The following is a 23,710-nucleotide window of genomic DNA, read 5'->3' as shown; positions in this document are numbered from 1 at the left end:
TTGTGAACAGGATAAAAAGACAAGCTACAGACCTGGAGGAAAAAAATGCAATTCACATTATCCGGTGTCTAGAATATATAAAGAAGAATTTCTCACCAATGAAAACTCACCAATGAAAATAAAGAGAATCCAATTAGAAAATGGGTGAAAGACTTTTGAAAAGGTGGGCTGCCTGGGTGGCTCAATTGGTTAAGTGTCTGCCTTCGGCTCAGGTCGTGATCTCGGGGTCCTGAGATCAAGCCCTGTGTCGGCCTCCTGACTCAGCAAGGGAGCCTGCTTCTTCCCTCCCACTGCCCCTCCTCCCTGATGCTGTTCTCTCGTTCTCTCAAATAAATAAATAAAATCTTAAAAAAAAAAAAAAAAAAAAGACATGAAAAGGTATTTCACTGAAGAGGATGTACAAACAGAAAATAAGCACATGAAATGATGTGCAACATTGGTCATTAGGGAAATACAAATGAAAATCACAGTAAGATATCACTACATGCCTGTCTGTTTGACTAGAAGAAAAAACAGACACCACACAAAATGCTGGCAAGGTATACTGTCATACCTATAGCGACTCTGGAAAAACAATTTGGCGTTTTCCTGAAGAACTAAGCATACAACTACCCACACAACCCAGCAACTGCACACTTAGGCATTCAGCCAGAGAAATGAAAACATGTTCACACTAAAACCTGGACAAGAATGTTCACAACGGCTTTATCTGTATGGAAAAAAATCTAGAAATAAGCCCAGGTATCATTCATCAGGTAGATGGTTAAAGAAAACGTGGTAAGCACATACCACGGAAACACACTCAGCAATAAAAAGACTAAATCACTGATACACACAATAACTTAGATGAACCTCCAGGGAATTATGCTGCAAGAGAAAAAGCGAATCCCAAATTGTCACACAGTATATGATTCTATTTATATAACATTTTGAAATTCCATAATTTTAGATGGAGGACAGATTAGTGGTTGCCAGGATTTGGAACACAAAAGCAGGGCCACGACGGTGACAAAGTGAGGTTCTAAAAGGACAACATGAAGGATCTTTGTGGTGTTGAAACTGTTCAACATCTTCAGTGGGTACATGAACCTACACAAATGTTAAATTGTGCAGAACTTAATACAGACAGACAGACACACACACACACAAATAAGCACCAGTAAAACTGGGGAAATCTGAATAAAACTAGTACATTGTATCAATGTCAATACCCTGGTTGTGATATTACACTACAATTTTTCAGTGTTAACATTTGGGGATATTGGGTAAAGCATGAAAGGATCCACCTGTATTATTTCTCATAACTGCATGTAAATCTACAATTATCTCAATAAAAAATTTCAGTTAAAAAAAGATTAGTGGATAAAACTCTGAGATTTATTTTTTCCCCATCAACGTAGACCTAATACTATCTCTATTTTTCACTTTATATTGTTATGTAATGTATTTGTGCTCCTATTAAAAGCATTATTTGGTATGTGTGTCCCATGGCTTTGCTTATATTCCAGCACAATACCACATATCCCTAAAAGGATGTAAAAACCACAAGAATAACAGCTTCTACTTTTCATTTACTGCTAAAAAAATATTCATTTCAGAAGGTGTCATTTTCAGATGTCTCATTTTCACAGCAAATGGGTCTTAATAACAAATGACAGACCTAAAATTTATACCTATAAATTAAACAATATAAAAAGGTTCATCTAGCTCAGTGATTTTTTAAGCAGATGAATCGTTTTCCAGACATCATCTCACATGGAACCGAAAAATTTAAAAAGATCGAAAAGGAGGCACTACTTTCATTAAAGCAGCCTGAAGGGATATACCAAGCACCTTAATTATAGACCTGCCCTCTCACAATGACAGCTAGTCCTAAAACATCTAAGGGATCCACTGAACACTGTTTGAAAACCTCTAATCTAGTCTACCCCTTATGATTTACAGGGACACCCATTCAGGCCTGCTTTTATCACTGTACCACGGTGTCTCTCAAATTACAATAGTTTTAGGTACAGAAAGGACACATGAATTTTTCATCAAATAGCCATCTTCTGGGATATCTTATATATGTGTGTATGTATATATGTGTGTGTGTATTTGTGTGTGTATATATATACACACACATATATACATATACTATTTATATAGCATATATATATGCATATATATATATATGCTACTTACCTGTGCTTGCATAAACATCTTGGAATAATTATTTTCTTAATAACAGCACATAAGGGCAACCTGAGGCACTTCTATATAGAAGACTCTAAAGACTCCACAGAATCTGTCTAGTAGAGTTTGATCGGGGTCCTCCGTAGACCCATCTCTGCTCCTGGAATTCTAACAAGGACTAGAATCATACCCGATCTCTACCTCTTACATTATTGCAGACAAGCTATAAAGAGGTCAGATGTAGCAAAAGATATGGAAAAAAATGAGTACAGTGGTCTGTAAATATGAAAGGAAGACATGGAAGTATATGGGACAGTATCTGACACACGGTGTAAGGGAAAACAAATGGTCTGAAAGACTCAATTAGGATATTAGAAAATAAAAGTAAAAAAGGAGAAGAGGTAAAATGCTACGAGTTAGACATAATGTATAACTATCAAATCAAGTGAATTTCAATTTCATACCATTATTCTAATTCTATAAACAAGAGGAAAGGGCTTCTGCACTGAGCTTAAGAACTAAAGCAGTTACCAAGTCTATCAGAAAGATTCTTCTCTAACTTCTCCCACGATGATGTCTGGGACCCTAGAGTTGCTTGCAAATTTTCTATCTGTCGAAGCAACGGTCTTGTTGTTGATGAAACACTTTGACTCAGCTCTTGGTTTCGATTCTCTGCTTCCTGGAGTCTCTGAATCATGAAATTCTTAAGTCATTACCACTAACAGCAATGAAAACTCTAAAAATACTAGCAAACAAACTTTATGAAAGATTTCTGGAAAATATTATTTCACCAAGATAAAGTTATTTGTTTTTTAATTACATTGTTTTCTAATTATTCAATCCTTAAGTTAGAGTTAGAATGCATAACAGTATCTAAGTGCTTCTTTACAAAGCTTTTCTAATATAAAGATAGCTTTTGATTACCTTAAGGTAAAAAAGACTATCATCCAAACCTCCTAGCAGTTGCCTCATCATCCAAATATTTCTAAGTATTTACAAAAACAGAAAGATCAACCTGAGTTGCATTTTCTCTCCCTTTCCCATGCATGTTTACTGACTGAAAATTAATAGAGTAGTGGTATAAAAACTCGCACTGATTATCTGCCCCACAGTAATCAAAGACTGATACTAATAAACTAGCTATAACAAATCAAAAAACAATACTAACACGAAATAAATCTATCATTATAAAATTATTTTCTATAAAACAAAATTAAGACTTTTCATGTTTATTTTTAAGGTGTCCACTCTGGTTTTATTCATATAAGCCACAAAAATACAGCAAATGATAAAGTAAGGTAGTAATCCTCTCAATTCCACGAACATTATCTCCACCATGATTTTTTTTTTATTTCCAGGAAAACACACCTTAGATTTGTGTTTAGCAAAACTATGACTGTACCTGCTGGAGTTCACTGATCTCATGGCGTAAATAATCCTCTTTTCTGGCAGCTGCTTGTTCTGCACGTTGCAGTGCCAGCCTAAGGTCTCCAACCTGTATGAGAAGAACCAATACGCTACGACAAACAATATCAAAACATTACTTATAATTTCCTAACTACATACTGTGTTGTGCTGACTTACTGCTTATGTATAACACTTACACTATCCAATGAGGGGCAGAGGGAGAAGGGGAGAGAATCCCAAGGAGACTCCACACAGAGTGCAAAGCCTGATGTGGGGCTCAATCCCACGACCATGAGATCATGACCTTAGCTAAAGCCAAGAGTCAGATGCTTAAGCCACCGAGCCACCCACGTGCCCCTAAAAGGTGATGATTTATAAATGGTAGCCCCATATGCTCTCTGTCTCCCACTCCCTCAATTTTTATTATTATTCTAGAATACTTTTAATTTAAAATATTAAGATTTTATCCAACCCAGTGGTCAGGAACACAAGGGGTACATGGACATGGTGTGATTTACAATAACAAAATACTGGAAACAACCCAAATATCCATCAGTAAAAAATGACTGAATTAACAGTGGTATAATAACCATATATTAACGGTATAAATAGTAACAGTGAAGTATTACAAAACTGTAAAAAGAAATTCTGTAAAAAGCTCTAAGTTCTATTATGGAATGAATGATCACCAGAATATTTAAAGAAAGTAAGCTGTAAGATGGGATAAATATTAAATTATATGTATGTAAGAACAATGAAGGAAATACAAATAAATATGGGTATAAATGTACTGTGTATATATGTGTGGAAGTATATAAGTAACTGTATAGATTTATATATTTTCTAGCATTTACAAATAGAAACACCAAAAAAATAAACCAAACACCGATAAAATGGTTACTTACAGGCAAAGAAAGGGGATGGGGAGGAGCTAAGTTGGAAGCAACTGCTGTCTAAATATATTGTTATATAGCTCTCACTTTGGAATCATATAAATGTTTTACACATTTGTGTAAAATTAAATCAAAACTGCACTGGGGTCAATGAGGAAAGAATAGTCTTTTCAACAAATGGTACTGGACAGCTGGATATCCATGTGCAAAAAACCTAAATATGAGAGCTAAGACTATAAAATTCTTAGAAGGAAACAGGTGAAAACCTGCAAAACCTTGGATTAAGCATATGACGCCCAAAGCATAGGCAGCAAAAGAAAAAATAAGTAAGTTGGACTTCATCAGAATTTAAAAACTTGTACATCAAAGGACATTATCAAGAAAATGAAAGACAACCAAAAATGGGAAAAAATATTTGCAAATCCTACATCTGATGAGGACCTAATGTGCAGAATAAAGAACTCTCACAATTAAACAATTTTTAAAAAGCCCAATTTAAAAACGGACAAAGGACTTGAGTATTTGAATACATTTCTCCAAAGAAGTTGCAATAAGATATATATGGCCAGGGGCACCTGGGTGGCTCAGTCGGTTAAGTGCCCAACTCTTGATTTCTGCTCAGGTCATGATCTGAGTTGTGGGGTCAAGCCCCACATTGGGCTCCTCACTCAGCAGGGGAGTCTGCTGGAGTTTCCCTCTCCCCCTCTCCCTCTGCACCCCCTCAAATAAATCTTAAAAAAAAAAAAAAGATACATACGGCCAGTAAGCACATAAAAAGATGCTCAACATCATTAGTCATTAAGGAAATGTAAACAAGGACACCACAATCAGATACCATTTCACACCCACTAAAAGGGCTATAATGAAAAAAAAAAAAAGGACAATAACAAACAAATACTGGCAAGATGTAGACTGTCATATATTGCAGATGGGAATGTAAAATGGTGCAGTTGCTATGGGAAAGTTTGGCAGGTCCTCAAAAAGTTATATATAGGGTTACCAAACTGATCTGAGAGTGTATGTCTAGAAGAACTTAAAATAAATGTTCACACAAAAACTTGCAAATCAATGTTCATAGCAGCATTAATCATAATAATGAAAAAGTGAAAATAACCCAAATATCTATCAACTGATGATTTTATAAGAAAGAGCCTGACAAATTTCAGTTTTCCTCTTCTATCTGAACTACATGGACCCCCACAGATGTTATGAATAAGCTCAGGACTTATATGGATGTTCCTAAAATTATTAGCAATGCTTAGTATTTATCTGCATATGTGCAGTAACATAGTCTTTCCTTTCATAATGTTCTTAAATAAGCCTGAAAGTCACAAAAAATAAGCAATACTAGTACAATGTAAGCATCACTGTAACAACAATTCAAAAAACACACAATTAAGATTGGCACAATCAAGTACTCTTAGAGAAGTGTCCAATAAGATTAGAAAGGAAATTTAACACATGTACCACTACATGAAGTTTGATTCAAATAACTAATGTATTCTTCAATTTGCAAAAGCACAAAGTTTTTAAAGACTAATGTAACTCATTATCTATTGCTTACTTGAATTGCTAATGTTTCTTGCTGCTGACGGGCTTCTTCTTGGGCCTTCTCTAGTGCTGCAGAAAGTTCTTCTTTAGCTTTTATTTCACGACTTAGAGCAGCTTCCTGTGCTTCACTGTCCTTTGCAGCATTGGCTTTGTGGAGATCAGTAAGTTCTCTTAAAAAATTAGATTGATAATTTCTATTTAAAATAGTTAGTTACACAGCCAAGTTAGTAAAGTTTGCATGTAGACTTCCATAAGACTTACTCAATGAGGGAAAGTTCACCACATAATAAACACTGACTATGGTAACGACTCTCTTTTGAACTTGCTGTGACCAGTTACAAGTTCATATATAGCTAAATTTATAAATATTGTTAGTGATTAGGTAACAGAAAAAGTATTTTTTCATAACCTGATCTGATAATTTTAAATGGGTTGCATATTTGTTAATTTTCTTACTTGTATGCACTATCCAGAGCAGCCTGAATACTTCGGTTCTTTTCTTCAAGCTCATCCATGTCTACCTGAAGTCGGCCAAGATCCTTCTCTTGGCGTTCCACCACAGAATTTAGTTTTTTAATGTTTTCTCTATGTTGTTTCTCAACTTCTTCTTTGCCATCAAGGACCTATATTATAAAAACAGACAAAAGTATTTTTTAGTAACACCATGGTAAATAATTGTATTCCAGGAATCTTAAATGTTACAATAATGAAGAAAAATCTTAACACTCATTTATTAATTGCTTGATAAATTCTTCCCACATGATAATTCCCACCCCAATAGATTATTCTAAATGTCTTATAAACCATGGCCATATAGGAAGTAATAATATATATATTTAGAGAATGGTTAACATTCACCTGTTTTAAATGTTGCAAATCTTCTTCAAGGTCTTTAACTTTTTTGTTCAGCTTTGCAATAGTATTTTCATTTTCTTTGTCTTTAGCTCTTAATTTCTTAATAATGTTAGAATTATGCAGCTGCTGTTTTGAAAGTTTTTCTCCTGGCAATGGAAAATAAATAAATAAATAAATTCAAACAATGATTCCTTAAGAATCTGGATAGAATGTTTAACCAGTGACATAAACAATAGAATATTTTTAAAGTCACAAAATTATAACCACAGATGTTAAACTGATTTGGATAAGAACCATCAATGAATTCTAAAATTACTAGGTGGAAGGATGGTAGGCAATAGGATATTTACACCTTAAAAAACCATTCCCACATATTACTTATGGCTTATAAAGAGAAAAATGTGCTTTTACAATGGAGAAATCTGGCTGTTATCACCTTAACCAAACATTCAGTTTTGGTATCACCAATTGTGGTATATTATGCATCCACTAATGTAATGGAGAGGTGGGTACACAGTATCAGCAATGGTATTTCTTACTAGAAATTTTATCTGAATCTAATCATGAAGAAAGGGATAAATTTCTAAACATGGGGAATATGTAGGAAAACTGGCCTGGACTCTACAAAGTCTTCAATGTCCTTAAGAGAGAGCTATCCTAGATTGGTGGAAGACTAAAAGGACATAATGGTCAAATGCAACATACAAACTTTGACTAGATCTTGGGACAGGACAAATGACAAGGTATAAAAGTCATTTTTAGAGACAATGGAAATAAATAATGAAATATATGCTGGAGTACACTTCTGAATTAATAGTGATTTTCTTAGGTTTGATTATGATGTGCTTGTGAAGCAAAATGCACTTAATATTGGGAGTTGGAGACTCATGAATTTAGGCGTGAACTACAGATTCGCTGCAATATCTATCAAAATTCCAGTGACATATTTCACAAAAAATTTTAAAAATCCTAAAATTCATGTGGAACCACAGAAGACCTCAAACAGCCAAAGCAATCCTGAGCAAGAACAAAACTGAAAGTATCACATTTTCTAATTTTAAAACATATTATAAAGCTACAGTAATCCAAACAGTATGGTACTGGCATAAAAACATACAGACCAGTGGAACAAAATACAGAGCCTAGAAAATCCACACAAAATTTAGAAATAAATTTACAGCCAACTAATCTTTAACAAAGATGCCAAGAACACATAATGGGGAAAGGACAGTCTCATCAATAAATAGTACTGGGAAAACTGGATAATCATATGCAAAATGAAACTGGACCCTACCACACACCAGATACAAAAGTCAACTCAATATAGATTAAAGACTTAACATACCTGAAATTGTAAAATTACTAGGAGAAAACAGGGAAAAAAACCTTCTGACACTGGTCTTGGCAATTATTTTTTGGGGGGGTATGATCCCAAAAGCATAAGCTACAAAAGCAAAAACAGACAATTGGGATTGCATCAAACTAAAAAAATACTGCACAGCAAAGGAAACAATCAATAGACTGAAGAGATAATCTGCTAGAGTGGAGGAAAATATTTGCAAGCCATACTTCTGATATGGGATTAATAGCCAAAATATACAAAGAACTCACACAACTCAACAGCAAAAAACAAATAAGCCAATTAAGAAATGGGCAAAATACATGAATAGACTTTTCTCAAAAGAAGATATGTGAATGGTCAACATGTATATGAAAAGCTGCTCAACATCACTAATCATCAGGGAAATGCAAATCAAAACTATAATGAGATATCACCTCACACCTGTTAGGATACCTATTATCAACAAGACAAACGGTAAGAATTGGCAAGAATGTGGAGAAAAAGGAACCTTGGTATATTATTGGCAGGAATACAAATTGGTACAGACACTATGGAAAACAACCTGGAGATCACTCAAAAAATTAAAAATAGAACTACTATATGATGCAACAATCCCACTTCTAGGTATATATCAAAGGAACTAAAATCAGTATCTCAGCGATATGTGCACTCCGCATCCTTATTCACAATAGCCAAATTATGGAAACAACCTAAGTGTCCATCAATGGATAAATGGATAAGAAAAAATGTGTTGTGCACAGAAATACAAAGAATTATAAGAGAATACTATGAAGATTATACATGCCGACAAACTGGACAACCTAGGGAAAAAATGGATAAATTCCTAGAAACATAAAATCTCCCAAAACTGAATCAGAAAGAAAAAGACAATCTGAACAGGCCAATTGCTACTAACAAAACTGAATTGGTAATCAAAAGACTCCTCTCAAAAGACCAGGAGGTCTTCACAGGTGAATTCTACCATTTAAAGAAGAATTAATACCTATTCTTCAAATTTATTCTACAAGGCCAGCATTATCCTGATACCAAAACCAAAGCCACACACACAAAACTAAACTATAGGCCAATATCCCTGATGAACAGAGATGTAAAAATCCTCAACAAAATATTGAGCAAATTGAATTCAACAATACATTAAAAGAACCATACCATATGATTTCACTCAAATGCAGAATATAAAACACAAAACAAAAACACAAACAAGCAAACAGGAAATACTCAAAAAGAGAACAAAAAAGGTGGTTGCCAATGGGGAAGTCGGGGTGGAGGACTGAAATAGCTGAAAGAGATTAAGAGATACAAACTTCCAGTTATAAAATAAGTCAGAGAAATAAAAATTACAGTATAATCAATATAGTCAATATTGTAGTAATGTTACATAGTGACAGATGGTGACTATATTTATGGTGAGCATGGAGTAAGGTACAGAATTACTGAATCACTATTTTGTACACCTGAAAATAATATAACATTGTATATAATTATACTTGAATAAAAAATTATATTATATATGCAAATGTGTAACTTTTTTTGCTATCTAAAATTTTGAATATTTTCCAAATTCATTAAATATTCTAAAAAAGAAAAAGTGGCATGTGTGTATAAAAAGTAGTATTATTTGGCCTTGAAAGAGAAGAAAACCCTTCCATTTGTGATAATGTGGGTGAAACCGGTGGCTGAAATAAGCCAGACTCAGATACTACATGATCTTACTTATATGTGGAATATAAAAAAATTGAACTCATAAAAGCATAGAATAGAATGCTGGTTACCAGGGATGGGGGGAAATGTGGAGATACTGGTCAAAGTTTCAGTTATGCAGGTGAATAAGTTCTACAGATCTAATGTACAAAATGACTACAGTTAATAATACTATATTATACACTTGAAATTTGCTAAGAGAATTGATCACAGATGTTCTCATCACATAAAAAGATGTTAACTACATGAGGTGACTGATATATTAATTAGCTTGACTGCGGTAATCATTTCACAATGTGTATGTGTATCAAAAAATATATACAATTTTTATTACTCAATTATATCTCAATGAAGCTGAAAAAAAAGAATTTAGGAGTGGAATGTTATATCTGTCACCTACATTCAAACAGTTTGGCAAAAGGGAAGTGCATGTGTGTGCAGAAAGATATTAAGCAGGTGTGCCTAGATGTTAATAATCGAAGTGAGGTAATAAAGTAATCAGCTATTCATTGTAGTGTACTTTCAGCTGTCAGTCTTTCAGATTTTCAGCTGTGAATATAAAAATATTTCTGGGGGAGAGGCACTTGGGTGGCTCAGTCAGTTAAGCATCTGCCTTCGGCTCAGGTCATGATTTCAGGGTCCTGGGATGGAGCCCCGTATCAGGCTCCCTGCTCAGTGGGGAGTCGGCTTCTCTCTCCTTCTGCTCCTCCTCCCCCCCAACTTGTGTGCTCACTCTCTCTCAAATAAATCAATAAAATCTTTTAAAAAAATACTTCTGGGGGATACAGAAGCAATAAGTAAATAATCCCATATGAAACCATTCTATTTTCAGTATAAAGAAGTTCATTAAGCAAAACAGAACATCAACCCACCTCCTACCTAAATTAATAAATACCAAAATTGTGACACTTGATATAAATACTTTAAATAATTTTTTTAGGGGTGTCTGGGTAGCACAGCGGTTAAGCGTCTGCCTTCGGCTCAGGGCGTTATCCCGGTGTTATGGGATCGAGCCCCACATCGGGCTCCTCCGCTATGAGCCTGCTTCTTCCTCTCCCACTCCCCCTGCTTCTGTTCCCTCTCTCGCTGGCTGTCTCTATGTCTGTCGAATAAATAAAATCTTAAAAAAAAAAAAAAAAACTTTAAATAATTTTTTAAAATTATGAAACCATGCACACAGCCTTCTCCTTAGTCTCTAGTGTTGTAACACAGGCAGTTCATGATCTCAACAGGTCTTGAGATAATGATTATGTGTTTTATCAATTCTCCCTTCATTCTTCTATTGCAGTGCTTAGACTGTGCTTTATAATATCCGTGTACTTATATTTCCCTCTCATTAAATTGTAAGTTCGTAAATACAGGGAGTGTGTCATATGTATTACTGTGTCAAACATGACACACTGTTAAATATTAGCTGAATAAAGGAATGAAAAAGAAAAACTGGGTAAAACTAACTTTTTCAAATACAGGAATTGTTTCCAATTCTTTTCAAACACTTACTCTGGAAATTCTCTTTAGTTCAATGATTTGAAATGTTCATCCCACCACTATTTGTAATATTAACATTTTAGAAATAAATGTACAACATTGGGAAAACAGTAAAATAAATTATGGAATATATAGCCATATAATGGACTTCAATACAGCCACTAATAATGCTAGCAAAGCATTTAATAGCATAGGGAAATGTAAAAGAATTATGAAAATGTAAAAGATTACAAATTAAATATGTGACCTTAATTATGCTTAAGAATGTATTAAAAATGCATTAAAAAAGAGCTAGAAGAAATTGATAGTTCCTTATAAAACTGGATTATGATCTTTTTTTCTTCCTACACCTCCTAAAACTTCAAAAATTTCTGCAAGTAGCAAGTGTTATTCTTAGAACTAGAAAAAAGAAATTAAGAGGAAAAGAAAAATTCATTTAATCACCTTTTCCAAAACCTCCTTCTTTCCTATGATAATACATAAAGAAATTAATCTGGCGTCTATTTACAATAATTTATCTCATGAAGGATATTTAATTTCTATAACCTTACTAATTTTAAATCTTTTCATAGAGTGCTAAATAACTGAAAAATTAAAACAAGAATATAATGAAAAGTTCACTATCAAACGACCAAACAATATGATAATACCACATAGTACCCAAGTTAGAGATTCAGATACTATAAAAATTCCAGGATTATAGCCTTCAAATATATTGGGTAACATGACAGGCTCTAAAACCTGCTAAAAGCTTTTTCTGAAAGCACAAACACTTATTTTTCAGCAAGTTATTATTTTTTTAACCTCCCTAAAAACAAAAGGCTACATACATGCATCTCTGCCTCTATATATATTGCTCCCCATTCTTCCATTAATTGTCACCTACCATTTCTGAGGTTTAAGCACAAATCTTTCTTGCTTCCAATTATTTTTTATTGGGAAGTAGCAGCTAATCATGCAGCAAGCATTTCTCCTGTTCTTACAGTATTTTTCATAGTTAACTAAATACTTTACTCACCTTCTTCCATTAACCCTCGGATCTGCTCATCTTTCTCTTTCAAAAGGTCTGAAGTCTCACTACTATTTAATCTAGTAGCAAGTTCTTCCTTTATACTTTTAATTTCCTAATCAAAAAAAAAAAAAAAAAAGGAACGCGAATACCATAAAAAATTACTTTCATTCTGGACATATTTTTCAATTTTTTCCATATTCAAAGAAGTCATCAATAATGAAATTCTCAAAAAAGATCTGTAAGTTTTATTCTGTTAAACTGAGTTTATTAGCTCAGTTAATTAAGTAAACAGCTTTGAAACAACATAGAAAACCTCAACTCAGATAGAAACAGGTTTTAATATGGAAATGCAAATGAGAATAAGTTAACTTTCAATACCTTTCTTGAGTATCTCTATACACATATTTTCAGGTTAAACATTGTATTTGGAACAACATATATCTCCATTTTTCACTGTATTTCTTTTCCTCATCTAAAACTTGCACTTGCTAGTGCATTGTGAAATAAGGGAAAACATAATTATATAAGGTTCAATCTACCTTAATAAAACAGAGATTCAGCACAAACATGTCAAGACAGTTTATCTCTTAAAACTACAATGGAGATGTGAAAAGTGTTCTATGATTTAGAATTAGGTTTTAAGCAATGATCTGAAACCAAAAACAGCTAAAAACAACTACCATTAGGTATTTAAACCATGCTTTGTATCTATTATCATTTTATCCTCACAACAATCCTGTGAGGGAGTTACTTTATCCAACTACACAAATAAGAAAACTAAGACACCACAAGATTGAATAAACTTTGAAGGTCAGAGAGCTATTAAGTGGTAAAGTTTAACTTAAAACCAAGTTTATGAGTCCACAAAGTCCATACTCTGAACCATCCACAACACTGCTGTGTATTTTCCAGCTGTCAAAATTGGATTCATCCATCAAGGCCCAATAAGATTATCCTGCCTTCCATGAAACTTTCCTCAACCCCCTGGTCAGAATTCATTCTCTGTGATACCATTCCAAACTTCTTATTCATCTTCATCTGTAATTTATTTCATTCTGCCTAGTACTACGTAGTTGTTGACACGATCTGTTTTCCATCATTAGAAAATCAAACTCTTCACTTAAGGTACTTCAATTTACCTTAAATTTCCTATGGATCCTAAGTAGGAGGTTCATATATAGCAGTACACAAAAAACGTGTTAAAAAATTAGGGCCCAAGCTTTCCCCACCTATAGTCAATGGTTTAGGTCTATTTTAGACCTACAATTCAAAGTGCATTACAGAAAACAAGCATTACTTAAAATCTAATTTCTCAATTAGACTGGTCCAGATAGAATACAGTACGGACAAGAAGAGGTAAACTGGTTAGGTAGTCTCAGGTTATTGTCGGTATCTGAAATGAGCTAGCGAATTAAAGCAACCTAAGCAAAAGGAAGTCTATGACTTATTTCTCTTCTGTAAGAGCATACAAAGAAAATATATAAATATTAACACTGGTCAAGAAGGAAAGCAACTTAACTGAGAAGGGCAAATGATGAGAAACATTATTACTAATAGTTGGGATAGAAGAAATAATTACTGGGGCGCCTGGGTGGCACAGCGGTTAAGCGTCTGCCTTCGGCTCAGGGCGTGATCCCGGCGTTATGGGATCGAGCCCCACATCAGGCTCCTCCACTAGGAGCCTGCTTCTTCCTCTCCCACTCCCCCTGCTTGTGTTCCCTCTCTCGCTGGCTGTCTCTATCTCTGTCGAATACATAAATAAAATCTTTAAAAAAAAAACAAAAAAGAAGAAATAATTACTAACTTTAGCTGGTTACCAATTTCTGAAAATAAAACTGCTAGAAATTTTAAGAATTAGAACAATGGTTCCCAACCAGGAGTGACTGTGTTCTCAAGAGGACTCTGCCAACATTTTCAATTACCTTAACTCAAGGAAGGGGGTGATGGATGTGCAATGGGAGATGGGGAGGTGAGGGTGACATTGGTGTCTTGCAGGTAGGGGCCTGGATGCTGGTAAACACCCTACAATGCACAGAAAAGTCCCATGCAACATAAAATTATCCAGCCCAAAATGTGAATAGTGTTGAGGAAAATCCTATATTAGAATAAATCAATATTATGCCTCATAAGAGTCACTAACGCTTACAATTTTTTTATTTTAAAATTACTTTGACTTGAAGAAGTACATATAATATGTTTGAAATGGTCAGACAGTAACAAATGAGAGTAATGATTTTTTTTAAAAATTTACACAGTGCCTTTTAGATTTAATTATTTATTTTGATGAAACTATCATTTACAAAAATTATTCTAATGATCCTCGCTATGTATCTTGCAAGGACTTATAGATAAATTACATAAATACTGGCTTAGATTCTTTAAAAGTATCAAAAATCTGTAAGTCTAAAGATATTAAAAAATCTACAAATTTAAGTGTTAATATATAGATGGCATCCCTTTATTTTTACTTCTCTTTTTTCCATACCAAAATATTATGAATGCATCCCTCAAAAATCTGTGTCTGTATAGAATTTAATTAATATTATTTTTAACTTTCATTACCTTTTTAGCAGCATCTCTCTCTTTGCAGGCTAGCTGAACTTTCTTTTCTGCTTCTGCAATTCTTTGAGTAAATTCATCTTTCAAGGAAGAAATGCTGCTGCTTTCTTCTTTCACTCTAAACATTTCACTAAATTAAAAACAACAGAGACAGAGATACTTGTTTACATATTCTTAAGGTAACAAGATGAGTGCAGTTTGCAAAAACGAAAATAACATTGTCTTCAACAGATACCTTACTAAAACAGGTTAGTTTTCGGCCTGTTAACTTTTAAGAGAAAAATAACCTGCTTAATTTATTTTAAAACACCTAAACAAAAACTCATTAGAAAACGAAAATGTCACCAATATTTGAGATGTGTAAAAATAAGATAAAGGTAAACAAAATTATTCATTTTTGAATCTGTTACATTTTACTCATCACCTCCAAAGCAAACAAATATTCAGTGTTTTTTTTTAATATCATAGTTTTCTTTGAATACACGTTTTAAATCTCTAATACTAAAAGGGAAACTGGTTTTTTGTTTTGTTTTTGCAAAATACCTCTCTTCAATGCCAAAGGTAATATGGTAAAGATAATTTGAGGAGAAAAGAAATCTCTATGGTGAGAACTGAAAAACTATTTCATTTTCTTTCTTTTCTTTTTTTTTTTTTTTTTAAGATTTTATTTATTTGTCAAAGACAGAGAGAGAGAACAAGCATGGAGAGCGGCAGGCAGAAGGAGAAGCAGGCTCCCAAGTGAGTAAGAAGCCCAGTCTGGGACTTGATCCCAGAACCCTGGAATCATGACCTGAGCCAAGGCAGATACCTGCTGAGCCACCCAGACGTCCCACTATTCCATTTTCAATAATTATACACAAGTTAAATTTTAAACATTTTAGTTTAAAAAACATTCTTAAATAATAACCAAGTATTTGGGCCTCTACAAAACATTTAAAATTATTCACATTTGTAAAATACTTACTCTTTCAGATTATCATAGGCTTCTTCTAGAAGTGCTTTTTCTTTACTAAGAGATAATAACTGCGCCTCCCTTTTATCCAGTTTCTCATTCAGAAATTCAACTGTCTGAATAAAGAGAATACACAAAACTCAAACACTTAATCTTAGAAAAACATTTCTACATGCAGGTGATGAGTTGTAAAGGTAACCGAATCACTATAATAAATAAAACAGCATTATCTCATAAAAAGAATGAAGAACAATATTGAGAACATAGTGGATTCAGAACAAGAACTCATACATACCTGGTAGGAGAGTATAAATTATTACAGTCACATACCTGGTAAGAGTATAAATTAAGTAAACCACTTTGGAAAACAATTAGACAACATCTAGTTGAAGATCTACACACCCTTTAATATAGAAAATTCTTTTAGATATACTTTAGAAAATTCTTGCATAAATATACAAGAATATTTACAAGTTTGTTACAGCAAAAATCTAGGAAAGGTGTGCACATCCCCCAAAAGAGGAAGGGAGCTAGAGAAAATAAAAAAAGATCAAAGAGGGGCTTTAAAGCCTCTAGTAATATTCTGTATCTTAGCTGGGTAGTGGATATACAAATGTCTGTTATTCCATTTTATTCTTTAATCCAAATACATAACATATAATTTTTTTAATATGATACTTTGCATTTACAAAATAAAAGCAATTTTAGAAAATCCATAGGCATGTAACTTTAAAATCTCCAGAATATACCAACATAAAGCTAAACAAAAAGGAATGGTTAGAATATCTTACTCCATAGGTCTTGCTGAAGTAGTGATAAACTTGTATATGAGGGGAGGAATGATGCTTTTAATGCACTAAAAAAAATAGTCTTACCTGATTGAGGTCTAGGTTAATTTAGAAATCACTTACCTTCTGAAAGTAACTCAAAAATATCTTGCTGATACTAAATAGTGTTGGTTTCAGGAATTCAAACTGCTATTATAGCTAGAGCAGGGCATTTCGTTTGTGAACAATATTTAACCTAGGTAACAGAATCTGGCACACTTTTTTTAGATTAAATAATTCAATACATGGCACTTACAGGACATTTCTTCAAGACATCCTATATCTCAGAGGAGTCTATTAAAGATGCCAAATCCAACTCAATTTCTATATCTAAAAATCATAGGAAAAACCAAAACTGTGACTTCATGTTAAAGAATTTACACCACTTTCCTTTTATATGTATTAGGTAGAAGCAATTTATCATTCCTAAGCAATACCATTGTTCCTCGGACATTTCCCATTCTTATTCATGTAAGATAGCTATCAGGGAAACATCAAAATAACATAAAAGAGAAAACAATTAATAACAACAGAAATACATCAATAATTAAAGACTACATTTTTCATTTAAGAACTGCTACAATAACTTGAACATGCGAAAATTTTTTTGATGTAAGAAAAACCATATATTTATATTCATTTCAGCACCTTTACCTACAAAGGATTTGAAGATATATGTTACCATTAGACAATCCTTTGCAAAATGACAAATTAGTGAGCACAGCATACGAGAATTATAAGGTGAAAGGACTCAACAGTAACGGCGCAAGATGGGAACTTTTTTATGCTTAGTTATATTGAAATGTTGATTTATGTTATCAAAGTTGTCTCAGAGAAATTTCAAATAATTTAGTATCAATAAATCAATTTTAAAATCCTTAATGCCACACTTAAGTGTCAAAATGCCTGTTTTTTTTAATCAGTACAAATCATTATACAATACTAAATGTTAAAAATAAACAATGAAAAGAAAATAAACAATGATTTAATCTCTGGAAAGCATATTCCCAAAACCCCTTCCGGTTTCTAGAGTTACCTTGCAAACATCTTCCTTCTCAGAATGTGCTTCTGGCTTACTTTCAGCAGCTTCACGCTGCTCAGCCACCTTGTCTATGACAGTATGTCCTTCATTTATTGGTGTAACAGAAACCAAAACATCAGGCTGTTCACAATTAACAGGTGTTGCGCTTCGTCCACTTTCTTCCATTTCCGTTTCCTCCGTGGGTACGATTAATGTTTCATTCACTTCTTCAGATTTTCCTTCAACAGATTCATTTATTTTAGTTTTTGGAGTTGAAGGATTAACTATAATAGGTACTAAAGCATATCCCTTGCCTGACAGTTCATCATCTGAATTGATTTCACTTACACTACGGCTATCTAATGACTGTACACTAAACGAGTCTATTCTTTCAAAAGCATCAGATGAGCAGCAACTCTCGGTGAGTTTTTGGAAATCATCTAAACGATTATATTCAGGACAGGCAGATGCTGAGAGAAGCTGAAAAGATGTCTGCATCAAGTGAAGAGTTGATTTGGAATCTGTAGTCTCTTGTCTCGAACTTGCTGAGCTCTCACTTATTACACTTTCATGATCTAAAACTTCAATGTCACTGGTGGTAGAAGTACCGGATGAGAAGGTACTAACAGGGGGAGAAGGTGTGTTACTCTGTCTGTCTTCATGTTTTTGTTCCTTAGGTTCCAAAGCCATGTCCTTTGCTTCTGCCGTAGACATATTAGATATGTTTTCTCTAGTTGTTTTCACATTAATTACACTTTCAGACACTTTCAAACGTACAGTCGATACCTTCATATCAGATTCTTTATTAACAGTTTCTTCATGCTTGCCTTCAGTTTTAGGCGACAGAGTATCCACTGCCAGAGTTTCCCCTGATACACATGGAGTAGACTCTTTTACTTTTGACTCAGTTGTTTCAGATGTTCTTGACTGTCCAGTGTGCAAGGATTCCTGTAAAGTGCTTTTCACTTCTTCTTCTGGTCGTTGTGATTTAGCTGGTGGTTTTGATACCACTGGACTGTTCTGAATGGTCTGGACATCCGTTGGAGAGAGAAAGGCACTGAAGAAATTTTCAGATTCATCTACCACAGTTCTCCGAACTGGCTTTGTAATTGCTTTAGGAGAGGCTACCGGCTGACTCTGAGGTTCAGTGTTTGACTTTAATCCCCAGGTTGAAGAATCCCATCCTCCACTGACAGGGGTACTTATTCCTTTGACCAATAAAAAAAAAAATTAAGAAAAAAACAATATAATTAAAAGAAAAAATTATATATACTTTACATTAATATTATAATCATTATAAGTCAATATAAATAAAGTTTTAAAATAAGGAAACTTATGGAATACAACCTATAATTTGGACCTGTGAAGATCCCTGATTACTGTGTAACTAATTAGTTCATTGTTGAACTTTGGGTCTTAAAGAGGAAAACTGGTATGGACCTACCCAGAAGGAACTAGGAGCAAAAATCAGAGACCAAAATGAGAGATTTGGGGGATTTGGGAATATGCTTTCCAGAGATTAAATCATTGTTTATTTTCTTTTCACGGCCTACCAGAAACAAGTATGTTATTCCCTCACACAACAAATTAAGAGAGTACCAGTATATGTTATATAACTCAAGCTAAGTCTAAGACACACACAATGCATCTCACATCAAGAGGCAGTACCCTCACTTACAGATCACGCATGCGTAATCATAGCAAATTGACCCGACCTTCTATGCAGTTAGTTTCATATTAATTTTATTCTTCTAATATCAGTAATAAAATATGGTTATGAGTTGGACAGAGGGTAACATTCAAAAACTAAACCCAACATACTGTTCTTTTACAAAAATCAAAGTAAACTGATGGGAACAGTACCTTCTAGAGGACAAATTCATTTTTATCTACTTAATGACAAGCTCATTCTCCAAGGTCACAAACCCACTCTATATGAAAGTTTTGTTCCCTTTCTAAATTCCAAATTTAGGAGGAATTTAGAAGGTCTTATGAATTTCAGGGGCATCTGGCTGGCTCAGTCAGTGGAGCATGTACCTCAGTCTCAGGGTTGGGGGTTCAAGCCCCACATTGGGTGTAGAGATTACTTATAAGTAAAATCTAAAAGGGGTGTCTTGGTGGCTCAGTTCATTAAGCTTCCAACTCTTGATCTCAGCTCAGGTCTTGACCTCATGGCCTGAGTTCCAGACTCGCATTGGGCTCCACGCCCAGAGTGGAGTCTACTTAAAAAAATAAATAAATAAAATAAAACCTAAAAAAAAAAAAAAAATATGAATTTCAAAGATATGCATTTTTTAAAAAGTATTTTTTTTTATATAAATGGTAGTTTACACTAGACCTTTTTAAAAACACTAAGGAGAAAATAACTATATTCTGGGTAAAAAAAGATAATTCAGTCACAGAAATACATGCTACTAAAAAACCCAATGATAAACAAAAAATGACATATTTACTAAAATATTTAAAGCACTTGTTTTAAAACAAATTCTTTTTCTATATTCAAAAGTGGCTGAGCACAATTATCACAAATTCTGCACAATTAGAAGTTGGTGGGGAGAGAACAAGCACCAAAAAGCTCCTAAAAACTATCAAGCCCTAAATTAAAGTCTATCCTATAACACTACTTCAGAAGTATGTAGGAAACTTCAATTTGGGGACACAGTTTTATACCCATTGTTTCAGTATATGAAAACAGTGAAAAAAAAGGAGAAAAGCAGAAATAAAGATGCAAATGAACAAGCAAGATTAAGTGTGCTAATTAGTTTAATTTAGTAGGTTATCTTAATGAATGACAGAAGTTAAATTTGCCTCTTGAAAAACCTGAAGAATGTTTTCTATAAATCCCAGGGGTCATCTGATATCCACTGGTCATCTCTGAGTAAGGCAATGTAAAACACAGGTGATCAATAAATATTCATGGCATTTCACTAAATCTGAGTCTATTCAGTATAGCCTACTTTGAACAGTGAATCATACAGACTGATACGGGAAACAAAGGCAGAAGAAAATTATTAAATTTCCTTACTACTTGCAGCCCATTGACAAGTCCTTGAAACAGAGAGAGTGACATTCCTTTAGGAACTCAGCTGCCTCAATGTTAATACTTTGCTAAGGGCAAAATGAAATCTTAGCCCGACCCCCCAGGATCCTGTAAGTCTACTTTAACATATAAAAATTCCTTTGTAAACCTCCTTTATCTCTATCCCCGAAATACATGTTGGCAATCACTCTCCCAAGGATATGACCCACCGACATACATCTGAAGAGTTTCATGACTGAGTTTTTACTAAACAGTAATAAATGACCTTTTCCTAACAATAGCTAGCCCCACTTAAAAGTATAAAATTGGCCACTCCTCATGACCCCAGTGCAGCTCTTTCTGCCCATGGGTCCTGTCCCCGTACTTTAATAAAACCACCTTTTTGAGGGGCTCCTGGGTGGCTCAGTGTTAAGCGTCTGCCTTTGGCTCAGGTCATGATCCCAGGACCTGGGATCGAGCCCTGCATCGGGCTCCCTCTCAGCGGGAAGCCTGTTTCTCCCTCTCCTATTCCCTCTGCTTCTGTTCCCTCTCTCGCTGTGTCTCTGTCAAATAAACAAAATCTTTTAAAAATTTAAAAAAATAATTAAAAAAACAACTTTTTGTACCAAAGGCGTCTCAATTCTTTCTTGGCCGTGGGCTCCAAACCCTAACATCTTCCCTACATCATAGAGGATTCAAGCCCCAGATTTCATAAAATGAAATCTAAAGTTTATATTCTGTCTCTCTTAAAGTTTAGTAATTCAAAATGTGGGGTATCTGTGAAAAAGGAAGTTGAGCTACTCCAACAAGGTCATACAGCATCTTATATAAGGTAGTAAGAACCTGACATACAGACATGGGGCAAAAATATCTTAAAACGAGGTACCTCCAACTTAGGTCCTGACTTTCCCAAGATGTAAAATTAAAAAGAAATCGGAAAGAATTAGTCAACAATCACTTATTCTTTTTCACAGAGGTTCAGAGCCCCCGCCCCAATGCAAATGTTTACCCCTCACACCAAAATGCTGAACTATTCCTTTGACTTACAGCCAAAGCAACTGAAGATCCCTGAAAGATCCAGCTCAAGAAATCTCACAAAGACGCGGCTCTTTGAAATACAATGTGATGCAACCCAAAACTCCTGGGCCAGCTTCCACCGGTGATACCTCCATCATATTCTGCCCCTCAACTGCTGTGTAGCCTGGAGGAAGTTACTCAGCCTCGGTTTCCCCCTTCTGTAAAACACGGACTATAACGAACCTAACTGGAGGAGCTCTCTGATAGAGACAGCCATTAAAAAAAAAAAAAAAAAAAAAGCACATTCCGCGCTACCAAGCACGGAGTGCTCATTAAGTGTCAGGGACTGTTCCTCCTGCCCCGCCGACAGACTTCAGATGCTCCCAACAGCGTCCGGAGCGCGCCGCGATTCCGGGTTCTGGATGCTCGCGCTCGCAGCTACGTTGAGGGAGGGCGGGGCGCAACCGCGACAAATCGCGACCGGGTTTTTCGAGGTCGGCAGGACCCGCACCCGGGGCCACAGGCACGGAGGACCCTGGGGCTGGGATTTCCCTCAGGAAAACCGCGAAGACCCACTTAGAGAAAACGAGCATTTGTGGACGGGCTGGGGAGACAGAACTTGCTCAGAACTCTGTCAGCGGGGAAGGAATGCCTGTCTACACCTCTCGCCTGCTTGCCTCCGCGAGCGCAGGGCCCCCCGGGCCCCCCCGCTCCTCTCTCCCTTACCCGGCTCTCCGTATGGAATGGTCTCGGCCCAGGCGCTCGGCTCTTCTTCCTGGATATCCAGGACCCTGTCGATGGACTTCTGGGCCTGGGACAGGGCCTGCTTCGCGAAGCTGGAGAGCTGGGAGGCGTTGAACCAACTCATCTCTCCCCAGCCGGCGGCGGCGGCGGCAGCACCAAGCGGGAAGGCCGAGGGCCAGGCCGACCGGCCACAGGCCCGGGGAATGGTGCACCGGAACGGCCTCTACCCCGTCTTCACTCGGCGGACCCTGTCAGCGGCTGGCCATGACCCCGACAGTCTCCCCCGAGACGGGGATGTTACCCTCGGCCCTGCCCGCACAGCTGAGACGAAAGGCCCGGACTGCGCATGAGCTGGCTTCTTCCACGTACACAACCACCAAATCCGGGAGCCCAGAGTTCCGTCAATAGACGGAAGAACAGCAGGAACGCTGACGTCACATCCGGGATTCGAAGATTGCCATTAGTTACGGAGATCGCGGAACTATTTCTGTTGATACTGATTCCAACCGTAGCGCACATATTCCTGGCCATCAGAGAAGCTCTGTGGCTTCTAGCGGAGGTAGAGTCGTCTGGGTGGGAAAGCTAGTTTTCACGTGAGTTCCATCCTATAAAATAGCTCAGGTACTAAGCTAGCACCCAGCCAGCAAGAATTGCAAACAAAGGAAGTTTGGCTCTCGCCTACTAGCGCTTTGTCTCAAATATTTAACCAGTCCTGTGTTAACGTGGCCATAAAGAGGAACCCTAGGTTTGGGTTTGCCTAAAAATACTGGCATTTGTATAAAAGGCCTGATCCAGTCGACCTCATGACGGTGTTAAAAAGGCGTCTTCCGCAAGGTGTTAAAAGTTAGAACAAGGGTACGGAAGGCACCATCTCTTCACCAGTGTAGGGCCACTCTTGGCCCCAGTCAAAACAAACCTGAGAAGCACTAGAACTATTACTCTATTAATGTGTGTTGTGCACATTATTTAAAATACAACTTTCGGGGCGCCTGGGTGGCACAGCGGTTAAGCGTCTGCCTTAGGCTCAGGGTGTGATGCCGGCGTTATGGGATCGAGCCCCACATCAGGCTCCTCCGCTACGAGCCTGCTTCTTCCTCTCCCACTCCCCCTGCTTGTGTTCCCTCTC

The 23,710-nt window shown here is 35.8% G+C and overlaps 1 protein-coding gene across 1 annotated transcript in view; it reads right to left on the bottom strand.

Annotated features, from left to right (window-relative positions):
• The window catches only part of TMF1 (TATA element modulatory factor 1), a 30,353-nt gene extending 7,401 nt beyond the window's left edge, over positions 1–22,952 (bottom strand). The window contains exons 1-10 of the mRNA XM_008703127.2: positions 22,567–22,952; positions 17,820–19,012; positions 15,969–16,072; positions 15,008–15,134; positions 12,452–12,557; positions 6,885–7,027; positions 6,483–6,649; positions 6,040–6,196; positions 3,578–3,670; positions 2,707–2,863 (exon numbers count right to left, since the gene is read on the bottom strand). Coding sequence (XP_008701349.1) covers positions 2,707–2,863; positions 3,578–3,670; positions 6,040–6,196; positions 6,483–6,649; positions 6,885–7,027; positions 12,452–12,557; positions 15,008–15,134; positions 15,969–16,072; positions 17,820–19,012; positions 22,567–22,708 — 2,389 coding nt within the window. The 5' untranslated portion in view covers positions 22,709–22,952. The remainder of the gene's footprint in view (positions 1–2,706; positions 2,864–3,577; positions 3,671–6,039; positions 6,197–6,482; positions 6,650–6,884; positions 7,028–12,451; positions 12,558–15,007; positions 15,135–15,968; positions 16,073–17,819; positions 19,013–22,566) is intronic.
• Positions 22,953–23,710: the final 758 nt, after the last annotated feature.

This window comes from Ursus maritimus, unplaced genomic scaffold (assembly GCF_017311325.1).
Source record: "Ursus maritimus isolate PB19 unplaced genomic scaffold, ASM1731132v1 scaffold_14, whole genome shotgun sequence".
In the NCBI taxonomy this organism is placed as follows: Eukaryota; Metazoa; Chordata; class Mammalia; order Carnivora; family Ursidae; genus Ursus; species Ursus maritimus.
This window is presented reverse-complemented; position numbering and strand designations above follow the sequence as displayed.